This window comes from Thamnophis sirtalis, unplaced genomic scaffold, assembly GCF_051295495.1.
Source record: "Thamnophis sirtalis isolate CommonGarterSnake01/CBP01778 unplaced genomic scaffold, rThaSir2_p1.2 scaffold_4, whole genome shotgun sequence".
Classification (NCBI taxonomy): Eukaryota; Metazoa; Chordata; class Lepidosauria; order Squamata; family Natricidae; genus Thamnophis; species Thamnophis sirtalis.
The window spans coordinates 70,065,464-70,084,267 of NW_028261384.1; the positions used below are offsets into that span (position 1 = coordinate 70,065,464).

The 18,804-nt window shown below is 39.9% G+C and overlaps 1 protein-coding gene across 1 annotated transcript; it reads right to left on the bottom strand.

Moving 5' to 3' along the window:
- Positions 1 to 331: 331 nt before the first annotated feature.
- On the bottom strand, positions 332 to 17,069 carry SFRP4 (secreted frizzled related protein 4). Its single transcript, XM_087711856.1, has 6 exons — positions 16,616 to 17,069; positions 15,795 to 15,872; positions 15,619 to 15,684; positions 13,673 to 13,871; positions 5,446 to 5,509; positions 332 to 520 (listed from the first exon to the last, which is right to left on the bottom strand). Exons 1-6 carry the CDS (start codon positions 17,067 to 17,069, stop codon positions 332 to 334), a joined length of 1,050 nt encoding a protein of 349 aa, XP_087567982.1.
- Between the last annotated feature and the right edge of the window lie 1,735 nt (positions 17,070 to 18,804).

Genomic DNA, 18,804 nt, shown 5'->3' on the forward strand with positions numbered 1-18,804 from the left:
AAGACTCTCTTTTTGCTAGCATTATGATAAAATACTAGATAAATGCCAAAATAAGATATAGCTTTTCTGCTATAGCAAAACTATTCTTAGTACCAGAAGCACACAGGCATATTTAAATCAAAGAGCTACTAACCTAGACACCTGTTAATCAGCTATGATTTGCAATGCTAAATGTAGGCTGCATAATCAACTCTCTCAGTTTAGTGCAAAACTGTATGTGCTTTTATTTATTTTACAAAATAAAAATGAAATGTTTAGGTTATAGTGTTCAGCAAATCATATGCTTTTCAGGCCAGCTTGTTGGCTTTCCTATGGGAAAAAAAGGTGGAACTCATATTTTTTTAGAATTAATGTTTTTCTGGCGATTTCTGAGCTTATTGATCTTCTTGGAACTGGTGAGCACAGGATTGCTTTTCTTTAAGTTTTGTTTTGGTATCCTAATGTGACCAGAGTTTCTGGAATTCAGCTTTCTATTAGAGGCTGCTTGTAGTTTCTTTTCTTGGAGTCTCTGTTCCCATCGCTAGGAAACATAATGTAAAATAATGTTAGCATTCAGAAAACTTTGATTACACTGGAAGCCATTCCTTCATCTACTCATGGATATTCACTATCAGTGAAGACAACAGCCATGTTAACTTGTTAGGGAAAAAAGTAAATGAATTAAATTCCAAACTATAAAACAAAATCATTTCCACTTTCCTATACTTATAGAAATGCTTAACTTAGCAGCACTTGGCAGTTGATGGTTTGCAAAATCATGCTTCTATAATAATAGATGGTCTCCTTGTACACTTCTGGAACACAGTTCTTGTAGCTGGTTGGACAAAATGAAAACCAGAGAGTAGAGCCAATCCTACCAGGTAGGAATGAACAACTTTTTCTTCGATGGGGGCAGGACAATGGTCCACTTGTAAAGGATGGTTTAACTTTAAAAGATATCTTTATGCATTTTTCCCTATAAAGGTACATCAGGCTCCCAGTCAGAGGATAATTTGTTCTACATTCAAGTGTTCTAACTTGTGTTATAAAAACCATGTCATGCATATCGATTTCAGTGCACTTTATATTATTCTTTCACTTGTCCAGTTTTTCTTTTAAAATAATATTTTGTATCAGTGGTTAGATCTAGCAAACACTTCTATATATTTAAAATACTCCATTTGTTCTTTTAATTCATGAAAATCTTAGTATATGGGCTGGGTTAGGGGTGACAATATGACTTAGGGCTAAAACTATGTTAAATAGTTTTTTCCCAAAAACATATTGCTCAGTGTGGATAAAAATGGCTTTTAAACTTGTATTTTTCTGCTAATATATATGCAAAGTGGTTTTGGAGAGAAATTCCAGAAATATAAATAATTAAATACAAAAAGAAAAGGAAAAAAATCCCCAGAACACTTGGATTAAGAGTTGGATCAGCCTGCCAAAGAAGTGTCATTTCAATACCTCACCTTGAAATCATGTGGTGCAGAATGATAAACTTTAGTATTGTGTTCATAACAAGAGTAGCTGATTTTTATACTAACAGGACTTATTCAAATATGCTCCTAGTATGGCTTCTTTTAGACATGCACTTAACTAACTAAGGCACTAAGCATAGTAATAACAATATCCAGTATTGAAAATAATATACTGTATTTTCACGACCATAAGGCGCACCGGATTATAAGCCGCAGTATCAGTTAACGTTAATTTTTCAAACTTTTTTCATATATAAAGCGCACCGGGTTATAAGCCGCACTTTTTTTTGCAACATTTCCCCCCCCCCCTGCCTGCATTCCGTTTCCTAGCCTGGCTGGCCACTCGTTCATTTCGTTTCCCCCCCTGCCTGCATTCCGTTTCCTAGCCTGGCTGGCCACTCGTTCATTTCGTTTCCCCCCCTGCCTGCATTCCGTTTCCTAGCCTGGCTGGCCACTCGTTCATTTCGTTTCCCCCCCTGCCTGCATTCCGTTTCCTAGCCTGGCTGGCCACTCGTTCATTTCGTTCCCCCCCCCATGCCTGCATTCCGTTTCCTAGCCTGGCTGGCCACTCGTTCATTTCGTTTCCTAACCTGTCTGCCTGTAAGATAATAAATGACAGTAAAAATATAAAGCATAATTATTCTTTTTCTTTGCCATTCTTATATTATTATTATTCCATTTGGAAGGTTATAAGGTATAGTTTAAAATGCTTTGAAATCCCCATTCCCTCCCCACTCCAGGGGAAGGATACTATGAAATCCCCATTCCCTCCTCACTCCAGAGGAAGCATACTATGAAATCCCCATTCCCTCCTCACTCCAGGAGAAGGATACTATGAAATCCCCATTCCCTCCTCACTCCAGGGGAAGGATACTATGAAATCCCCATTCCCTCCTCATTCCAGGGGTAGGATACTATGAAATCCCCATTCCCTCCTCACTCCAGGGGAAGGATACTATGAAATCCCCATTCCCTCCTCACTCCAGGGGTAGGATACTATGAAATCCCCATTCCCTCCTCACTCCAGGGGTAGGATACTATGAAATCCCCATTCCCTCCTCACTCCAGGGGAAGGATACGATGAAATCCCCATTCCCTCCTCACTCCAGGGGTAGGATACTATGAAATCCCCATTCCCTCCTCACTCCAGGGGTAGGATACTATGAAATCCCCATTCCCTCCCCACTCCAGGGGTAGGATACTATGAAATCCCCATTCCCTCCCCACTCCAGGGGTAGGATACTATGAAATCCCCATTCCCTCCCCACTCCAGGGGTAGGATACTATGAAATCCCCATTCCCTCCCCACTCCAGGGGTAGGATACTATGAAATCCCCATTCCCTCCTCACTCCAGGGGTAGGATACTATGAAATCCCCATTCCCTCCCCACTCCAGGGGTAGGATACTATGAAATCCCCATTCCCTCCCCACTCCAGGGGAAGGATACTATGAAATCCCCATTCCCTCCTCACTCCAGAGGAAGCATACTATGAAATCCCCATTCCCTCCTCACTCCAGGAGAAGGATACTATGAAATCCCCATTCCCTCCTCACTCCAGGGGAAGGATACTGTGAAATCCCCATTCCCTCCTCATTCCAGGGGTAGGATACTATGAAATCCCCATTCCCTCCTCACTCCAGGGGAAGGATACTATGAAATCCCCATTCCCTCCTCACTCCAGGGGTAGGATACTATGAAATCCCCATTCCCTCCTCACTCCAGGGGAAGGATACGATGAAATCCCCATTCCCTCCTCACTCCAGGGGTAGGATATTATGAAATCCCCATTCCCTCCTCACTCCAGGGGTAGGATACTATGAAATCCCCATTCCCTCCCCACTCCAGGGGTAGGATACTATGAAATCCCCATTCCCTCCCCACTCCAGGGGTAGGATACTATGAAATCCCCATTCCCTCCCCACTCCAGGGGTAGGATACTATGAAATCCCCATTCCCTCCCCACTCCAGGGGTAGGATACTATGAAATCCCCATTCCCTCCCCACTCCAGGGGTAGGATACTATGAAATCCCCATTCCCTCCCCACTCCAGGGGTAGGATACTATGAAATCCCCATTCCCTCCTCACTCCAGGGGAAGGATACGATGAAATCCCCAATTCCTCCCCATTCCAGGGGAAGGATACTATGAAATCCCCAATTCCTCCCCATTCCAGGGGAAGGATACTATTCAAAAACATTATTGGTATCTATTTTTATTTTTGAAAACTTTTTAAACTTTTTAAACTTTTAAACTTTTAAACAGCTTTATTTTATAGTCGGCTCTAATCATCTTCCATGAAACCTTCGAACTCTTCGTCCTCCATATCGGAGATCATCAATTGGGCGATGGTGGCATCCAGCAAACCCGAATCCGTATGGCCCGTATCTTCATCGTCAGAGTCATCAGTTTCGATACTCTCGATGCCGATGCCATTGCTGGTCAGTCCAGGAATGAAGTCAGCCTTCGCGAACCCTCGGATGACAGTTCTGGCAGATACTTTATGCCAGGCATCCACTATCCACTGGCACACAGTGGCATAACTTAGGGAAAGAGGAGGTGTGGGACAGATCGTGGGATCGCTGTTTTCTGAGCTTGATGGGCAAGGATTTCCCACCCCACCACCTCTTAGAGAAAGAGGAGGTGTGGGACAGATCGTGGGATCGCTGGTTTCTGAGCTTGATGGGCAAGGATTTCCCACCCCACCACCTCTTCGGGAAAGAGGAGGTGTGGGACAGATCGTGGGATCTCTGGTTTCTGAGCTTGATGGGCAAGGATTTCCCACCCCACCACCTCTTAGGGAAAGAGGAGGTGTGGGACAGATCGTGGGATCGCTGGTTTCTGAGCTTGATGGGCAAGGATTTCCCACCCCACCACCTCTTAGGGAAAGAGGAGGTGTGGGACAGATCGTGGGATCGCTGGTTTCTGAGCTTGATGGGCAAGGATTTCCCACCCCACCACCTCTTAGGGAAAGAGGAGGTGTGGGACAGATCGTGGGATCGCTGGTTTCTGAGCTTGATGGGCAAGGATTTTCCACCCCACCACCTCTTAGGGAAAGAGGAGGTGTGGGACAGATCGTGGGATCGCTGGTTTCTGAGCTTGATGGGCAAGGATTTTCCACCCCACCACCTCTTAGGGAAAGAGGAGGTGTGGGACAGATCGTGGGATCGCTGGTTTCTGAGCTTGATGGGCAAGGATTTTCCACCCCACCACCTCTTAGGGAAAGAGGAGATGTGGGACAGATCGTGGGATCGCTGGTTTCTGAGCTTGATGGGCAAGGATTCTCCACCCCACCACCTCTTAGGGAAAGAGGAGGTGTGGGACAGATCGTGGGATCGCTGGTTTCTGAGCTTGATGGGCAAGGATTCGCTACCCCACCACCTCTTAGGGAAAGAGGAGGTGTGGGACAGATCGTGGGATCGCTGGTTTCTGAGCTTGATGGGCAAGGATTCTCCACCCCACCACCTCTTAGGGAAAGAGGAGGTGTGGGACAGATCGTGGGATCGCTGTTTTCTGAGCTTGATGGGCAAGGATCCCACTATCTTACTATTTTATTTTTCTTTATGTACACTGGTCACCTTACCCAAGGGACGTGTGCTTCAAGTTTGAGCGTACTAAGTAAAATCGGGAGGGAGAGACCCAAGGGACGTGTGTGAGCTTCAAGTTTGAGCGTAAAATCGGGAGGGAGAGATTTTCGATCTTTTTCCATATATAAAGCGCACCGGGTTATAAGCCGCACTGCTGGTTTTTTATCAAATTTTAGGATTTTCAGTGCGGCTTATAGTCGTGAAAATACGGTATATCATTCCAGAATTTTATCTATTTTTCTAATTATGTAATATCACGTAGGAAGGAGTTTTGTTAAAATTCTAAGACAATTTGTATTTCTCTATTCTTGCTTACTTTGACCCTGGAATATAGGCTAACATACTCCTTGCTTTTGTGCATCCCATCCATTCTACATGCTTACAAGAATCTGTTCTTACCTGAAACCTTTTGCTTAATGGAACCTTCCACTTTTCCACTGAGCACTCATCAAGAAGCATCAACCTAAAATAATTGCATAATTAAGAAGATCAGAATAGAAATGTACACAATCTTCATCCCATTTTGGTCTTGAGATTTATTACCAACAGTTTAGATACCTTTAAATGTACAGGTAATCCTCTACTTACGAATACAATTGAGCCCAAAATTTATGTTGCTAAGTGAGACATTTGTTAAATGAGTTCCATTTTACACCCTTTTACCATAGATATGAAGTGAATCACTGTAGTTATTAAATGTTTGTTAAATGAATGGGGTTTCCTCATTGACTTTGCTTGTTAAAAGGTTACAAAAGATGATCACATGACCCCACGGCACTTCAACCATCATAAATATGAGTCAGTTGCCATGAGTCTGAATTTTGATCATGTGTCCATGGGGATGGTGGAATGATTGTAAGTGTGAAAAATGATCATAAGAACTTTTTTCAGTACCATTTTAACTTTGAATTGTCACTAAATGAACTGGTTGTAAGTCAAGGGCTACTTGTATTGCTACCTTCATAGGGGATAAATTACCATTGGTTGACTGCTTACATTATCTTACATATCAATGTAATCTTATAACTTAATGTGTTTAATACCAGTTGTTATAGAAAAGAAGAAAGAAAATGTTTCTGTGCCACACTTATAAGATTCCTGCATTTAGGAATCCCCAACCCCCGGGCTGTGGACCACTACCGAGCCATGGCCTATTTACAACAGGACTATGTGAGTGGCGGGCCAGCATGTGTGCACATGCAAGTGCAGCTCAACTTGCACAAGTTGAGCTGCACACATATGCACATGTGTACTGGCCTGCTGCTCACACAAGTTGAGCTGCACATGCATGTGTGTGTGCATTATACCACTGCTTGTATGGCCCAGTTCCCCTCTCCTCATCCCCCTTTTACCGTGCCGGGGCTGCCAAGCTGCAAAGGTTGGGAACTACTGCTGCATTTGGTGATCATGTACATAACCCAGAAAACTGGGTTAAATGTTTTTTTAATCTGATTGATCAGGGCTCTTTATCTATTTTTATTTTGTATGACATTTGATTTCAAAGCAAGAGGAGTGAATGAGAAGCAAAGCAAAGTGCCTTGATGGTTTATTACTAAAGAACTGTTCCTTTCTTTTCTTAATCCCTTAACATTAAAGTTAATAGGAAAAAGCATTAATCAAACCACGTCTTGAGTAGATTCTGTCCTTGTAATGGGAATTGAGAGAGCTTTAGAACCTGGAGATCCACAGTCTCAATTGATAATTGGCAGTGAATTAAAAAAAAGGTAAGAGTTGTCATCAGTGTAACAATAAAAGAACTTCAGAGGATCACTCCCACCACCCTTAGACTACTTTGAAATCTATATTTTTTAAGGCTTTGGATACTGTCACTGGGACTTACACTTTTAATTTCTCTTAAACAATGTTCCCACCATAAATGCTACATTTATATTTATATACTGCATTGTTCAAAGATATTTAGTCTTTCTTATAAAACAATTTACAAAAAGAAATTCATGAAAGCAATATCCATGAAAACATAAATATAAGCAGTTTTATATTGTATTAAATTTTTAGTAATGATAATATAGAGTATAGATAGTATAGATCAATGATATATAGAATTATATAAATGCATTCGTTTGCTTCATACTGTCTACCGGAAATTGATTCCAGAAATCATTTAGAGTGAATTGATTAGTTTATCAGGTACCTATTGGGATCCAAAAATTGAGGGTGGATTAGATTCCAGTCCAAAGTTACTAAATACTATTATTTGGAGATTCGTACTACTTTTGACCTTGCAGACATTTGGAATCAGGTTTGGTACAAATCTTCCCACAGCTTTGAAAGCTCAGTGATTTATAACATTCCATCAGCATTGTTTTGCCACAAGCAAATTCTTTCTTTTTGTTCTAAATTGCTGGGCTGTTATACAATCCAAAAAAAATTGCTGCAATATTGTTTATCTAACAAAGTGAAAAACAGTCCTTAATCTATCAACGAATGCTTTTAATCTTTCTCATCCTATTGTACCCCAAATGTATTAAAAGTATAAATCATACCCAGCATTTCCAGTTAGGGAACATGGTTGGAGAATGCCAGCTTGGGGAAGACCAATGGGCTTGTATAGGTGAAACTCGAAAAATTAGAATATCGTGCAAAAGTTCATTTATTCCAGTAATGCAACTTAAAAGGTGAAACTAATATATGAGATAGACTCATTACATGCAAAGCAAGATAGCTCAAGCCGTGATTTGTCATAATTGTGATGATTATGGCTTACAGCTCATGAAAACCCCAAATCCACCATCTCAGAAAATTAGAATATTACCTGCAATCAATAAAACAAGGCTTGTACATAGAACAATATCGGACCTCTGAAAAGTATAAGCATGCATATGTACTCAGTACTTGGTTTGGGTCCCTTTTGCAGCAATTACTGACTCAATGCGGTGTGGCATGGAAGCTATCAGTCTGTGGCACTGCTGAGGTGTTATGGAAGACCAGGATGCTTCAATAGCGGCCTTCAGCTCTTCTGCATTGTTTGGTCTCATGTCTCTCATCTTTCTCTTGGCAATTCCCCATAGATTCTCTATGGGGTTCAGATCAGGCGAGTTTGCTAGCCAATCAAGCACAGTAATCCCACGGTCATTGAACCAGGCTTTGGTGCTTTTGGCAGTGTTGGCAGGTGCCAAGTCCTGCTGGAAAATGAAGTCAGCATCCCCATAAAGCTCGTCTGCGGAAGGAAGCATGAAGTGCTCCAAAATCTCCTGGTAGATGGCTGCATTGAACCTGGACTTAATGAAGCACAGTGGACCAACACCAGCAGATGACATGGCTCCCCAAATCAACACAGACTGTGGAAACTTCACATTAGACTTCAAGCATCTTGCACTGTGTGCCTCTCCATTCTTCCTCCATACTCTGGGTCCTTGATTTCCAAATGAGATTTAAAAGTTGTTCTCATCAGAAAAGCGGACTTTGGAACACTGAGCAATAGACCAGGTCTGTTTTTCTTTAGCCCAGATAAGACTCTTCTTTTTTTAAAAAAAATAGAATTTATTTTTGTTTTCAAAACAAACACAACACATAAAATCTTCCTTCTTTACATACTGTAGAAAGTGTATCAGTTGGTTACAAAAGGTTTTCGTGCATCTCTTCCACAGTCATCAAACATAATTCATATTAACTCAAGTATTTTAACTCAAATATTTATACACATTACCCTTATACCTCCATTTTTGTTCAACTATAATTATTTAAACGTCCTTCATCATAAAATATACCAAGACTTAATACATAACCACATACTGGCATTTCATTTAATATTTCTAAAATCCTCCAATAACACTGAATCCTTATGTCCTATTCTAGCTAAACATCCATAATATTTAATAACAAACTTTTCTAGTCCTCCTTTCCAAATCACTGTTGGCAATTTTCATCTAGTTTCCTTATATTATACTCATACATATATATAGGTTGTCATCATTATCCCTCCTTTATTTGACTATATCTGTATCATAACATTTCCCCCTAATAATCAAAACTTAATTGTATCTAATTTAATTCTTTTTTATTAACCTTTGTATATAATCCAAAAGGATTTCTAATCTTCCTTTCATGGGTACCATTCAATATTCATATCCAATTACTTATCATAACACTACACATTGTATACATTATTATCATTATCATTAATTTATTTAATTAATTATATCTATTATCACTAAATCTCACTAGGTTTAACTAGTTTTATGTTATATTCTTCCATCTATTAACCTGTATCTTTCCAATAACAAAACAATCTCTGTCTTCTGCCATAGTATTTTAACTCAGATATTTATACATATTACACTTATACCTCCATTTTTATTGGACTATAATTTTTTAAACGTCCTTCATTGTAAAATATACCAAGATTTAATACATAACCACATACTGGCATTTCATTTAATATTTCTAAAATCCTCCAATAACACTGAATCCTTATGTCCTATTCTAGCTGAACATCCATAATATTTAGTAACAGACTTTTCTAATCCTCCTTTCCAGATCACTGTTTGCAATTTTCATCCAGTTTCCTTATATTGTACACACACACACACACACACACACACACACACACACACACACACACACATACAGGTTGTCATCATTATCCCTCCTTTATTTGACTATAACCTGTATCATAACATTTTCCCCTAATAATCAATACTTAACTATATCTAACTTAGTTCTTTTTTATTAACCTTTGTATATAATCCAAAAGGATTTCTAATCTTCCTTTCATGGGTACCATTCAATATTCATATCCAATTATTACTTACCATAACACTACACATTGTATACATTATTATCATTATCAATTATTTCTTTAACTATATCTATTATCACTAAATTTCACTAAGTTTAACTAGCTTTAAGTTATATTCTTCCATCTATCAACCTGTATCTTTCCAATAACAAAACAATCTCATATCTTCTTCCATTTGTAGTACCAATCCTCTAGTCATCTTCTTGATCAGCTTTGTATGGACTTCTCTTAGCAACTCCTTGCTTATAAGATTTCTCATATCATCTTGATGCCCTCTTTCTGCTTCCTTATTCAGTTTGTCTTTGATTGTCAACAGTGTTATCACAACTTTTGCTAGTGGAATTTCTTTCTTTAAATCCATAGGTTCTTTAATTTTAACTTCTTCTATATCTTGACCTTTGAAATAGATTTCCTCTCCATTTAATTCCTCTTTCTGTATTCCATTCTTTCCATTTTCAGGAACAAACCAATTACTATAGATATCAGCAGGTTTAGTCACTCTATATTCATTTTCCACTTCGGTTTTTTGAGTTTCAATCACCCCATTTTGCATTTGATGAACATTTTCAATTTTTTCATCATATTTTCTTGTTACGTGTTCTAGACATTCTAGTTTTTTCTCTACTATATTTGATAATTTCTGTAGTTCTGAAAATATATTTTGCAAAGTCAAGACCTTTATTTTTCCTTGGGATTGTGTCATTCTGACAAACACAGCTACTCTAGCTTGAAAGATCAACAAAATTAAAGCATAGATTCACAAAGAACGCTGCTCTGACTTCTTTCTGGTCAAAAACATACTTCAAAGGCACATCGGCATTCTTATCAGTCTGTAGCCAAGCAGTAAAGCCTTGTGGTGCCAAGTCAAAGCAAGCCATGAGAGAGAAAAAAATGTTCCATTTTGAATACACAAAACTCCGATCAACAATACCTCCCAGCCTCCAAAGCGGAGATACTATAAAAGAGTTTCTTTTTGTATCTTTTTTGTATATCAAATTAGAAAAAGAGGTCCAATCTTTAAATGAATTAGAAAAATACCCACAGCAATAAAAGAGGAAAATCTCTGTAAATTACAGAGAGTCATAAAGAGAAGGTAGAAGAAGAAAACTTAATCCATCCATTTCAAAAGATTTGTATAGATTCGATCCATGTAAATAACATTTAAAAAGTAAGATAACCATTCCAAATTTAATTCCGCCGCTTGATTCTTCTGTTCTCCAATTTAAATTAATTTTAAGTTTTTTATAGGCAGTCTCTTTTTTAAAACAATAAAAATTCCTCACCAGCTGGAAACACTTTCTCTTTCCATATCCTCCTGTTTTGAAGCCGCCCTGACTTTGTCAGCCTTGGCTGGATTTTTGTCACCGGCTTGAAGAACTTCTCTTGCTTCTTTCGAGGATTTTGCGATATCCCTGAGATCAGTAAGACGTATTCTTCCTGTTCACCATCTCTTCGGAATGGTTTAGGTCCGTTTGGACCACCCAGTGGCAAAGGTATTGGCTATGGTCTCAGAGCATTGAGACCACACAACCATCTCATCGTGACATTGGCTCCTCCCCTGTTCCAGGTAAGACACTTCTGACGTTTGTTGTTCAGGAGCAGCTTGACAAAAGGAATATGACATTTGAAGACCATGTCCAGGATCCATCTGTGTGTGGTGGTTCTTGATGCACTGACTCCAGCCTCAGTCCACTCCTTGTGAAAGTTCCCAACACTTTTGAATGGCCTTGTCCTAACAATCCTCTCCAGGCTGTGGTCATCCCTGCTGCTTATACACCTTTTTCTTCCACCTTTTCCCCTTCCACATAACTTTCTATTAATGTGCTTTGATAGAGCACTTTGGGAACATCCAACTTCTTTTGCAATTACCTTTTGAGGCTTTCCCTCCTTATGAAGGATGTCAGTGATGTTTTCTGCATAACTGTCAGGTCAGCAGTCTTTCTCCAGACCTTCCGTGCTGTCCTTAAAATCTGGCTGTCCCAGCAGGCCTGGGGCTAATGACTTTAACCCCACCCGAATGGTATGACTGTTGTGCTTTTTTTTAAAAAAATAATGTACTGTTTTCATGTTTGTAACTTGTTTGTCTTCCCCTCCCCCTGAATTGTGAGCCGCCCTGAGTCCCCTCAGGGAAAAGGGCAGCATACAAATAAAGTATACAATACAATACAATACAATTTCCCATGATTGTGATTCCTACTGAACCAGACTGAGAGACTATTTAAAGGCTCAGGAACCCTTTGCAGGTGTTATGGCTTAGTTAGCTGATTAGAGTGGGACACTTTGAGCCTAGAATATTGCACCTTTTCATAATATTCTAATTTTCTGAGATTGTGGATTTGGGGTTTTCATGAGCTGTAAGCCATAATCATCACAATTATGACAAATCATGGCTTGAACTATCTTGCTTTGCATGTAATGAGTCTATCTCATATATTAGTTTCACCTTTTAAATCGCATTACTGGAATAAATGAACTTTTGCATGATATTCTAATTTTTCGAGTTTCACCTGTATACTATTCAGTTGATTCATGATTGGATAACTCAACCTTAACCTATATTTCCATCTGGAAACATGCTGAATTGCTTGTGCAGTTCTTCAAAACATTTTTTAAAAGGTTTCTGTCTTACAACACAAGAAACATGCAACCTAAGTCCTGCCCCAATGGCCCTGGTTCAACTTAAGGTTTCCACATCCTTTAATCCAAGACCAAGACCCACAATGTAATCACAAATGAGAAATTGTGATAGAAACAAGAATGTGGTATTTCTTTCAGCACTTTTCCAAGTAAGTGACCATTACTTTTGACATTTTTAAAAGCCAATGTAACTCAATCTCTGTTTATATATGGCTGAGTTCAGTGGGAAACTCAATGTTTTGTTTTTACTGTCTTTTTCAAATCTTTTGACAAAACACATAAAATTAAAACCTCAAAGACCTCTGGAAAGTTTGTTTTATGAAATTTATAACTCTTTCTAAACCATTTCCATTCCTGAGCTTAATTTTGGAAGCATTCATCCTTTTGTATTGATATTATAAAATATCTCAAGATTAACCAACATCGTGCTTATTACTTTACCCACTCCTCTCCCATTTTCCCTTTCTTTCAGAATCAAAACTCAGAAGTTTAACCTTTTCTTAATTTTTCAAAATAAATCTTTTCTATTCTTTGTTACCATCTCTTTCTTAAGCATTAATGCACTCAAACCTATTGATGTGGTATTCGGATCACAATCACTCATACTAGATACTGCCATGCTCAGACTGCTGCTCAGGGCTTATGATAAGACATTATTACCAGTGCAACCTTATAAACTGATTCAAAATGAACTTCTGAACATTATAGCTGAAAATTTTTTGAATCTAGGTCTCAATAAGTCCATCTCTGTTTCTTCTACAATATGTAGGTTTTTTGCAGTGGTGGGTTGGAGGCGGTACGCCCCAGTATGGGTGTACCGGAGCCAACCCGGAGCACCAGATACCATTCTGGTATGGTGCTCTGGAGGGCCCATCCACCTGCCCAGGCTCCTTACTGGTGTTTAAAGGCTTCTGCGCTTCCACACAGGCGCAAGGCGCGTACAGTGCCTGCGTGACGCTCTGCAGAGCAGCTGGAGCATCATGGAGTGTCGTAGAGGCGCTGTGCACATCCATGAGGACGCCATTGGCCCTGTTCCAGTTGGAACGGGATTTGCAACCCACCACTGGTTTTCTGATGCATATACAGTATGTCTTGTCTTCAAAGTTTTATGCATTTATTTTGCTGAAAATCTCAAACTACTAATGAGTACAGTTTGCTGTGTATTATCAATAGAAAATATTGGTGCTATACATCTTAATATGACTTCCTTGTTGGTTTATCATCACATACCTGGTGTGCCATTCATAGCACATAATGAGTACAACTTGATTTGGCAGAAGAGGTGGACACTGGCAAGAAGAATTAGTATACAGAGGAATTAGAGCATGAGGAACTGGAGTCAAAGATTTCAAAACATTTTTCACATCAACCATTGTGGTTATTTCATTGCAACTTCTTCTCTCCACACTCTTTATTTTAGCATGAATAACTGCAAGAAGCAAAATAATACAAAATAAGTACAGAGTAACATACTGAAACCTGCATCTGAGAAACATAAACAAAATTTCTCTACCCAATACATTTACCAGAGAGAATGTTCTACTGAACTCTGATGCTTGTTATGTAGTTATGGTTGTGTTGTGAGCCCACTAGAATGGCCTCTTTTTTATTTTTTATATTTTATTCAGGCAGGCAGGAAAAGCCATTAAAATACTGTACATCTCATGGTACATGTACTAAACAAAACTAATCTTTATGTGAAACTGTTGCTTAGTTCAATGAAGGATAAGTATTTTTGAAAACAAATGAGATTTCCAGAACCAACCTGTAGGAGCTGTTTTTCTAGTCATAAAAATAATAACATGTAATATGTTTGAGCAAAGGCTCCAACTGAAAGTTGTTATAAACAGCACAAGAATTTACCCAGACCTATTAATATTTATAATATCAATATTTGAATTTGTTTCCTTATTAACACTTCCCTATAAGCCAAACTATTAATCAGACAGTTGTTTGCACTAGCAAAACTTGGGAATTTTAAAAAGTAGTTTGAGAACCAAACTTAAGGTAATGGTGATCAGCTTTAAACATACGTTGGAATATCTGTCTCAACTGATGTTGTGGCAACTGTTGATGCCATTGCCTAAGACCCAGGAAAGTGATCATTTGAAAAAGAGGACTTTCTGAGAAGTGACTTCAGCTATATGGAATGACCTCAATTGGGAAATGCATCAAGTCTACACTTTTGGCTCTTTGAGAAGAACAACTGACATGAAGTTAACTAGCTGGTTGGGAATAGGTGGGAATGTCTGACTTCCTGTCAGCTTTCCCACTGACTTTCTTGTAGGACTTGTTCAGGGAGTATTGGAAATGATAATCACATGAATGAACTGAAGGAGCTGCAACTTAGCAAAATTTCAGTCCTATTGGCGTTTTTGAGTCTCAGATTTTGGAGACATTCTGTATGTGTCCATTTAGTGTATACCGATTTAAAAATGATTCTCCTAACGATGTATTATTTCACCCAATTGAAAGTCACAAGCAATAAGATAGACACAAGAGTTTTAGAAGGCAATGAAAGGTTCTCTTCAATATAGAAATGGTTGCAAAGTGGGCTGGCTAAATGATCAGTAGAAAAAAAGTGTATCTCTTTTCTATCTTCCCAGAATGCATTCTGAATGGCGGAACAGTGGTCAACTGACCTTAGCTCTGAAATCATGCATAAGACATTACACTTGTTACACAACTGGAAGCAGCAAGGAAACATGTCAGCTTAAAGGGAGAAAATACTATTATGACTGGCTGTTCCTCCCAACGAACTGTGAAGTCCTCCCTCTCCCCCTCCTGGTATGAAATTCAAATGATAGTATATTTTTTCTCATTTCCAACCACATTATTATATGTTTCCATCTAAAAAACGATTTAAAAACATTTTCCCTCTCAAAAACACATTGATCAAAGATGAACTATCTTAAATATAGAAAAGATAAAATAAATTCCAAATTTAAGGAAAACCAAATCAAAATACAAAACCAAGGCAGCACAAATTTATTTTGTCTCTGTGTTTTTGTTTTATTCTCAGACTCTCTGGATGAATAATTAACGAGTCCGATTTCACCGTGCTAAAAATCCCAGGACTTTCCTTCTCCCTATGAAGGGAAGGAAGAAAGAGGAAATCGAGATCGTATAGATTTTTCCTGTCTGTAATCATCATCATCCGTTGCGGTTTTTCTTACCATAGCTGTAATTTTTGTTCAGATAAATCGCCAGCGTGGGTTTTAACTTCTTGCATTTGCAGAGATCTAGAAGTTTTATTAGAAGCAGAAGAAAAGAAAGAGGTAAATTTCCATCGCCGCCAACTTCCGAGCAGAAGTAAGCCCCACTGAAATAAGAAGAGAGAAAAGGCACTTACTGGGCAACTTGCATTCTGGGAACAGCGGCTTCTCGTGGAGCATCACGTCTTCCGAAAAGTCAATCCACTTCACCTCCTCTTAACGAGAAAACAGTCACCCCAAAGGGGTAATGAAAGGTTGAAAGGCGAAGAAGAGATAGGCAGGGACAGGAAAAGCTTTCCTCTCCCAAGAGACTTTACAGCTTCCGTCAGACTCTAAAGCCCATCCTCTTGCGTTCACACATACACAAGCTTACCTCCGCCCTGCCCCCACACAAGTGCACTGGGAGCTGAAAAGCTGCCCAGCCCCGCTCTTGCCACTTTCGGAACACGCCGGCTTCGAAGCGGGTCGGTTTTTCTCGCCCAACTGACCTTGCTTGAGATGACCACCTAGGAAGCGGCAGTAGGGAAAGGATTGCGGGGGTGGAGAGTTACCTAGCCTTGGTCGAAGTTTCCTCTGACTAAATTATGGGATGGATTCTGAAACTGCCTGGAAAAGCTACAGCCCAATTAGAGGTAGAGGACCGATCGGGCTTCCTTCGAATATCTCAAAGGCTGGCTGACCCTGAACCCGACCGCTTCTTCGGAACGAGCACTTCTGAAAGCTGGTCGAAGCGGCGTGGTCTCAGAGCCCCTGGGTCCTTGAAGCACCTTTCTCTGGTGGAAAGTTCCCCTGAATCCTGAAACTCTCCCAGTTCTTGACTATCCCCTATCCCATCCACAGCAGTGCCATTTCTTGTTCTAACCTTCCAAGCCAACTAACAAAAAGAACTTCTCTTGGGAAACCGGATTATAGGGTTGACCTGGGACCGCTTGGAGTTTAACCTGCCTCTTCGCCTCACCTGCCGGGAGATCCGTAATGATGGCCTCTGGGACTATGCACACACCCCGATCATAGACAGGCAACTCCTCGCAGGATAAGGCCTCGGGCCAGCTGTGGTTGTATCTCTTCATGAGGGGCTCACAACCGTCGCGGGCTCGCTGGCACAGAGACTTGCAGGGCTTGATGGGGTCGTGGAGAAATTCCACGGTGCAAATAGGGGCGAACATAGCGCAAAGAAAGAAGCTAAGCACTGGGCTGCAGCCGAAGTCTACCAGCTCCTGGTACTGTTCGATGGCAAGGACTGCGTTCTCCTGGGTGCTGTGGTGCAAGTGATTAGGCATCCGCGTCATGTTCCAGGGCATATATCGACACATCTGGATGCGCACCGGCTCACAGGGGGACCCAGGCAACAGAGCCGCAACCGCCCGGCAAAGCCAGGGCGAGAGCCAGGCCAGGAGGACTAACAGGACCATCCTCTCGACGGAGCGGACGTCGCTTCACCGTTCACCTTGGTGCTCGGCGGTGGTCTGACCGCCGGTAGGGAGAGCCGCCAAGGAAGTGTCTGCTCTCCTCCAAAGGGTGCGAAGCTAGGTCGTCGAGGCTCGAACAAGACGCAACCATAGACAGTTGAGGGGCTGGGGATACTATTTATAACCGATTGTGCCAGTGACGTGTGAAGTGGCTTCTGTTTGCCGGCCCGGTCATTACTGGAAGGAGGGGGGAATATTCTGCGCGGGCTGAACTTCTTCAGAGGCAAGCTCCGACTGTACCTCAGTTCATTGAATTTCCACTTGACGCTCTCTGTCTCTCCTTCTCTCCCTTCCCCTCCCTCTTCCCCAGCAAGGGATTTAACGCAGACAATGAATTATCCAAGTACATTGAAAATAAGCAGTGTGATTCTGTAGAAGAGGGAAGGGGTGAGTTTGAGACGGGAGGCTATTTAAATGCTACAGGTGTAGAATACTGTAGTTTTTTGGATAGGAGAAGCCAGGCCATTAACCTGATAAGCTTTCCCTTATCTAGAAAAGAAAGATTATTTTCAACACAAATAAGGAAATTTCTCATTTGGGATTAGAAAAAAAGGAAATAGTCAAAGACAACTTTAACAAATATTTGTTCAACTTTTGAAACTAAGCCTTCTCCATTAATTAAATCCATTAAAATAAAATTCTCAAGAATACTTTTAAAATCCAGCATAGAAACAACCCCATTTCTCACCCCATTACTTTAGCAAATTCTTCACTGTACTAATATCAATGAATAAGATGTCCAGAAAATGTGGAGCCTTCTTTAAAGGATGTAACTTTTATCTATCAGTTATATGCCCTCCCTTGCTATGTTCTTCCACTTATTTGTAAAACAAATGTTTGTTGTAGTACCAATTCTTAGCATTTGCATAAGTTCTAATAACAATGTTACATTTTCTGCTGTTCAGTCTAACATACTAATGACTTTAATTCAGAATGTTTAAAACTTAAAACTTAAAGTATCACAATAACTGACCAGAGATAGAATAATTAATTTGTGGCATTACATTTTTCTGTTATTCTGTTTTGCTGTTGCTTTGCAGCCCTGAACTCCCTTCATGGTCTCCTATCCAAAGATTAATTATACCTGATTCTCTTATTTATCTTCCAAGTCAAACAAGATTGATCAAATCCAAAAAAAGATTATAGTGTCAGCACTACATACCTATCCCCTCTAGATATTTACTGAATAGAAGCCATGCTAAGAATTGCTAAGTTATCATATTCCTCTTTTATTAATAACCTAAGAACAGTCATACACCAGACCAAGATCAAAGGAGCTGGGGATTGATTGATTGATGGTTATATTTGGTCAATGATATATTTTGTTTACCAAGAATACCATCCCATTTTATTTGCTATCAACTTCTGGCAATTAGAAACAGCTCATTAACATCCATTCTTCTATGTTTATTAAACGTAGATAGTTCTATTCTCTGTAGAGGTAGGTTCTTTTGCAAGCCATTAAAATGGTTAATACTAGCACTGATGATGTTACCTAGTTTGTGTAATGAAATGTCTGCAAGCTCAGAGAGCACCAAGGAACCCTCAGCCATTAAAATCAATAAATTATCATTGCATCTAGTGGTAGTGAATCCCTTAAGGCAATGGCAGCATTACATGAAGTCTATATTAATACAGCTCCTGGGAAAAATATTAACACTTACTGTAAATGTTTTTT

What these genes read in the sequence shown, in the direction of transcription:
- SFRP4 (XM_087711856.1), bottom strand. Translation starts at nt 17,069, where the DNA reads ATGGTCCTGTTAGTCCTCCTGGCCTGGCTCTCGCCCTGGCTTTGCCGG. An exon ending in TGCTATGAATGGCACACCAG is followed by an intron (nt 5,510 to 13,672) that starts GTATGTGATGAT and finishes CAATTATTTTAG; the next exon opens with GTTGATGCTTCTTGATGAGT. An exon ending in CATTAAGCAAAAGGTTTCAG is followed by an intron (nt 521 to 5,445) that starts GTAAGAACAGAT and finishes TATGTTTCCTAG; the next exon opens with CGATGGGAACAGAGACTCCA.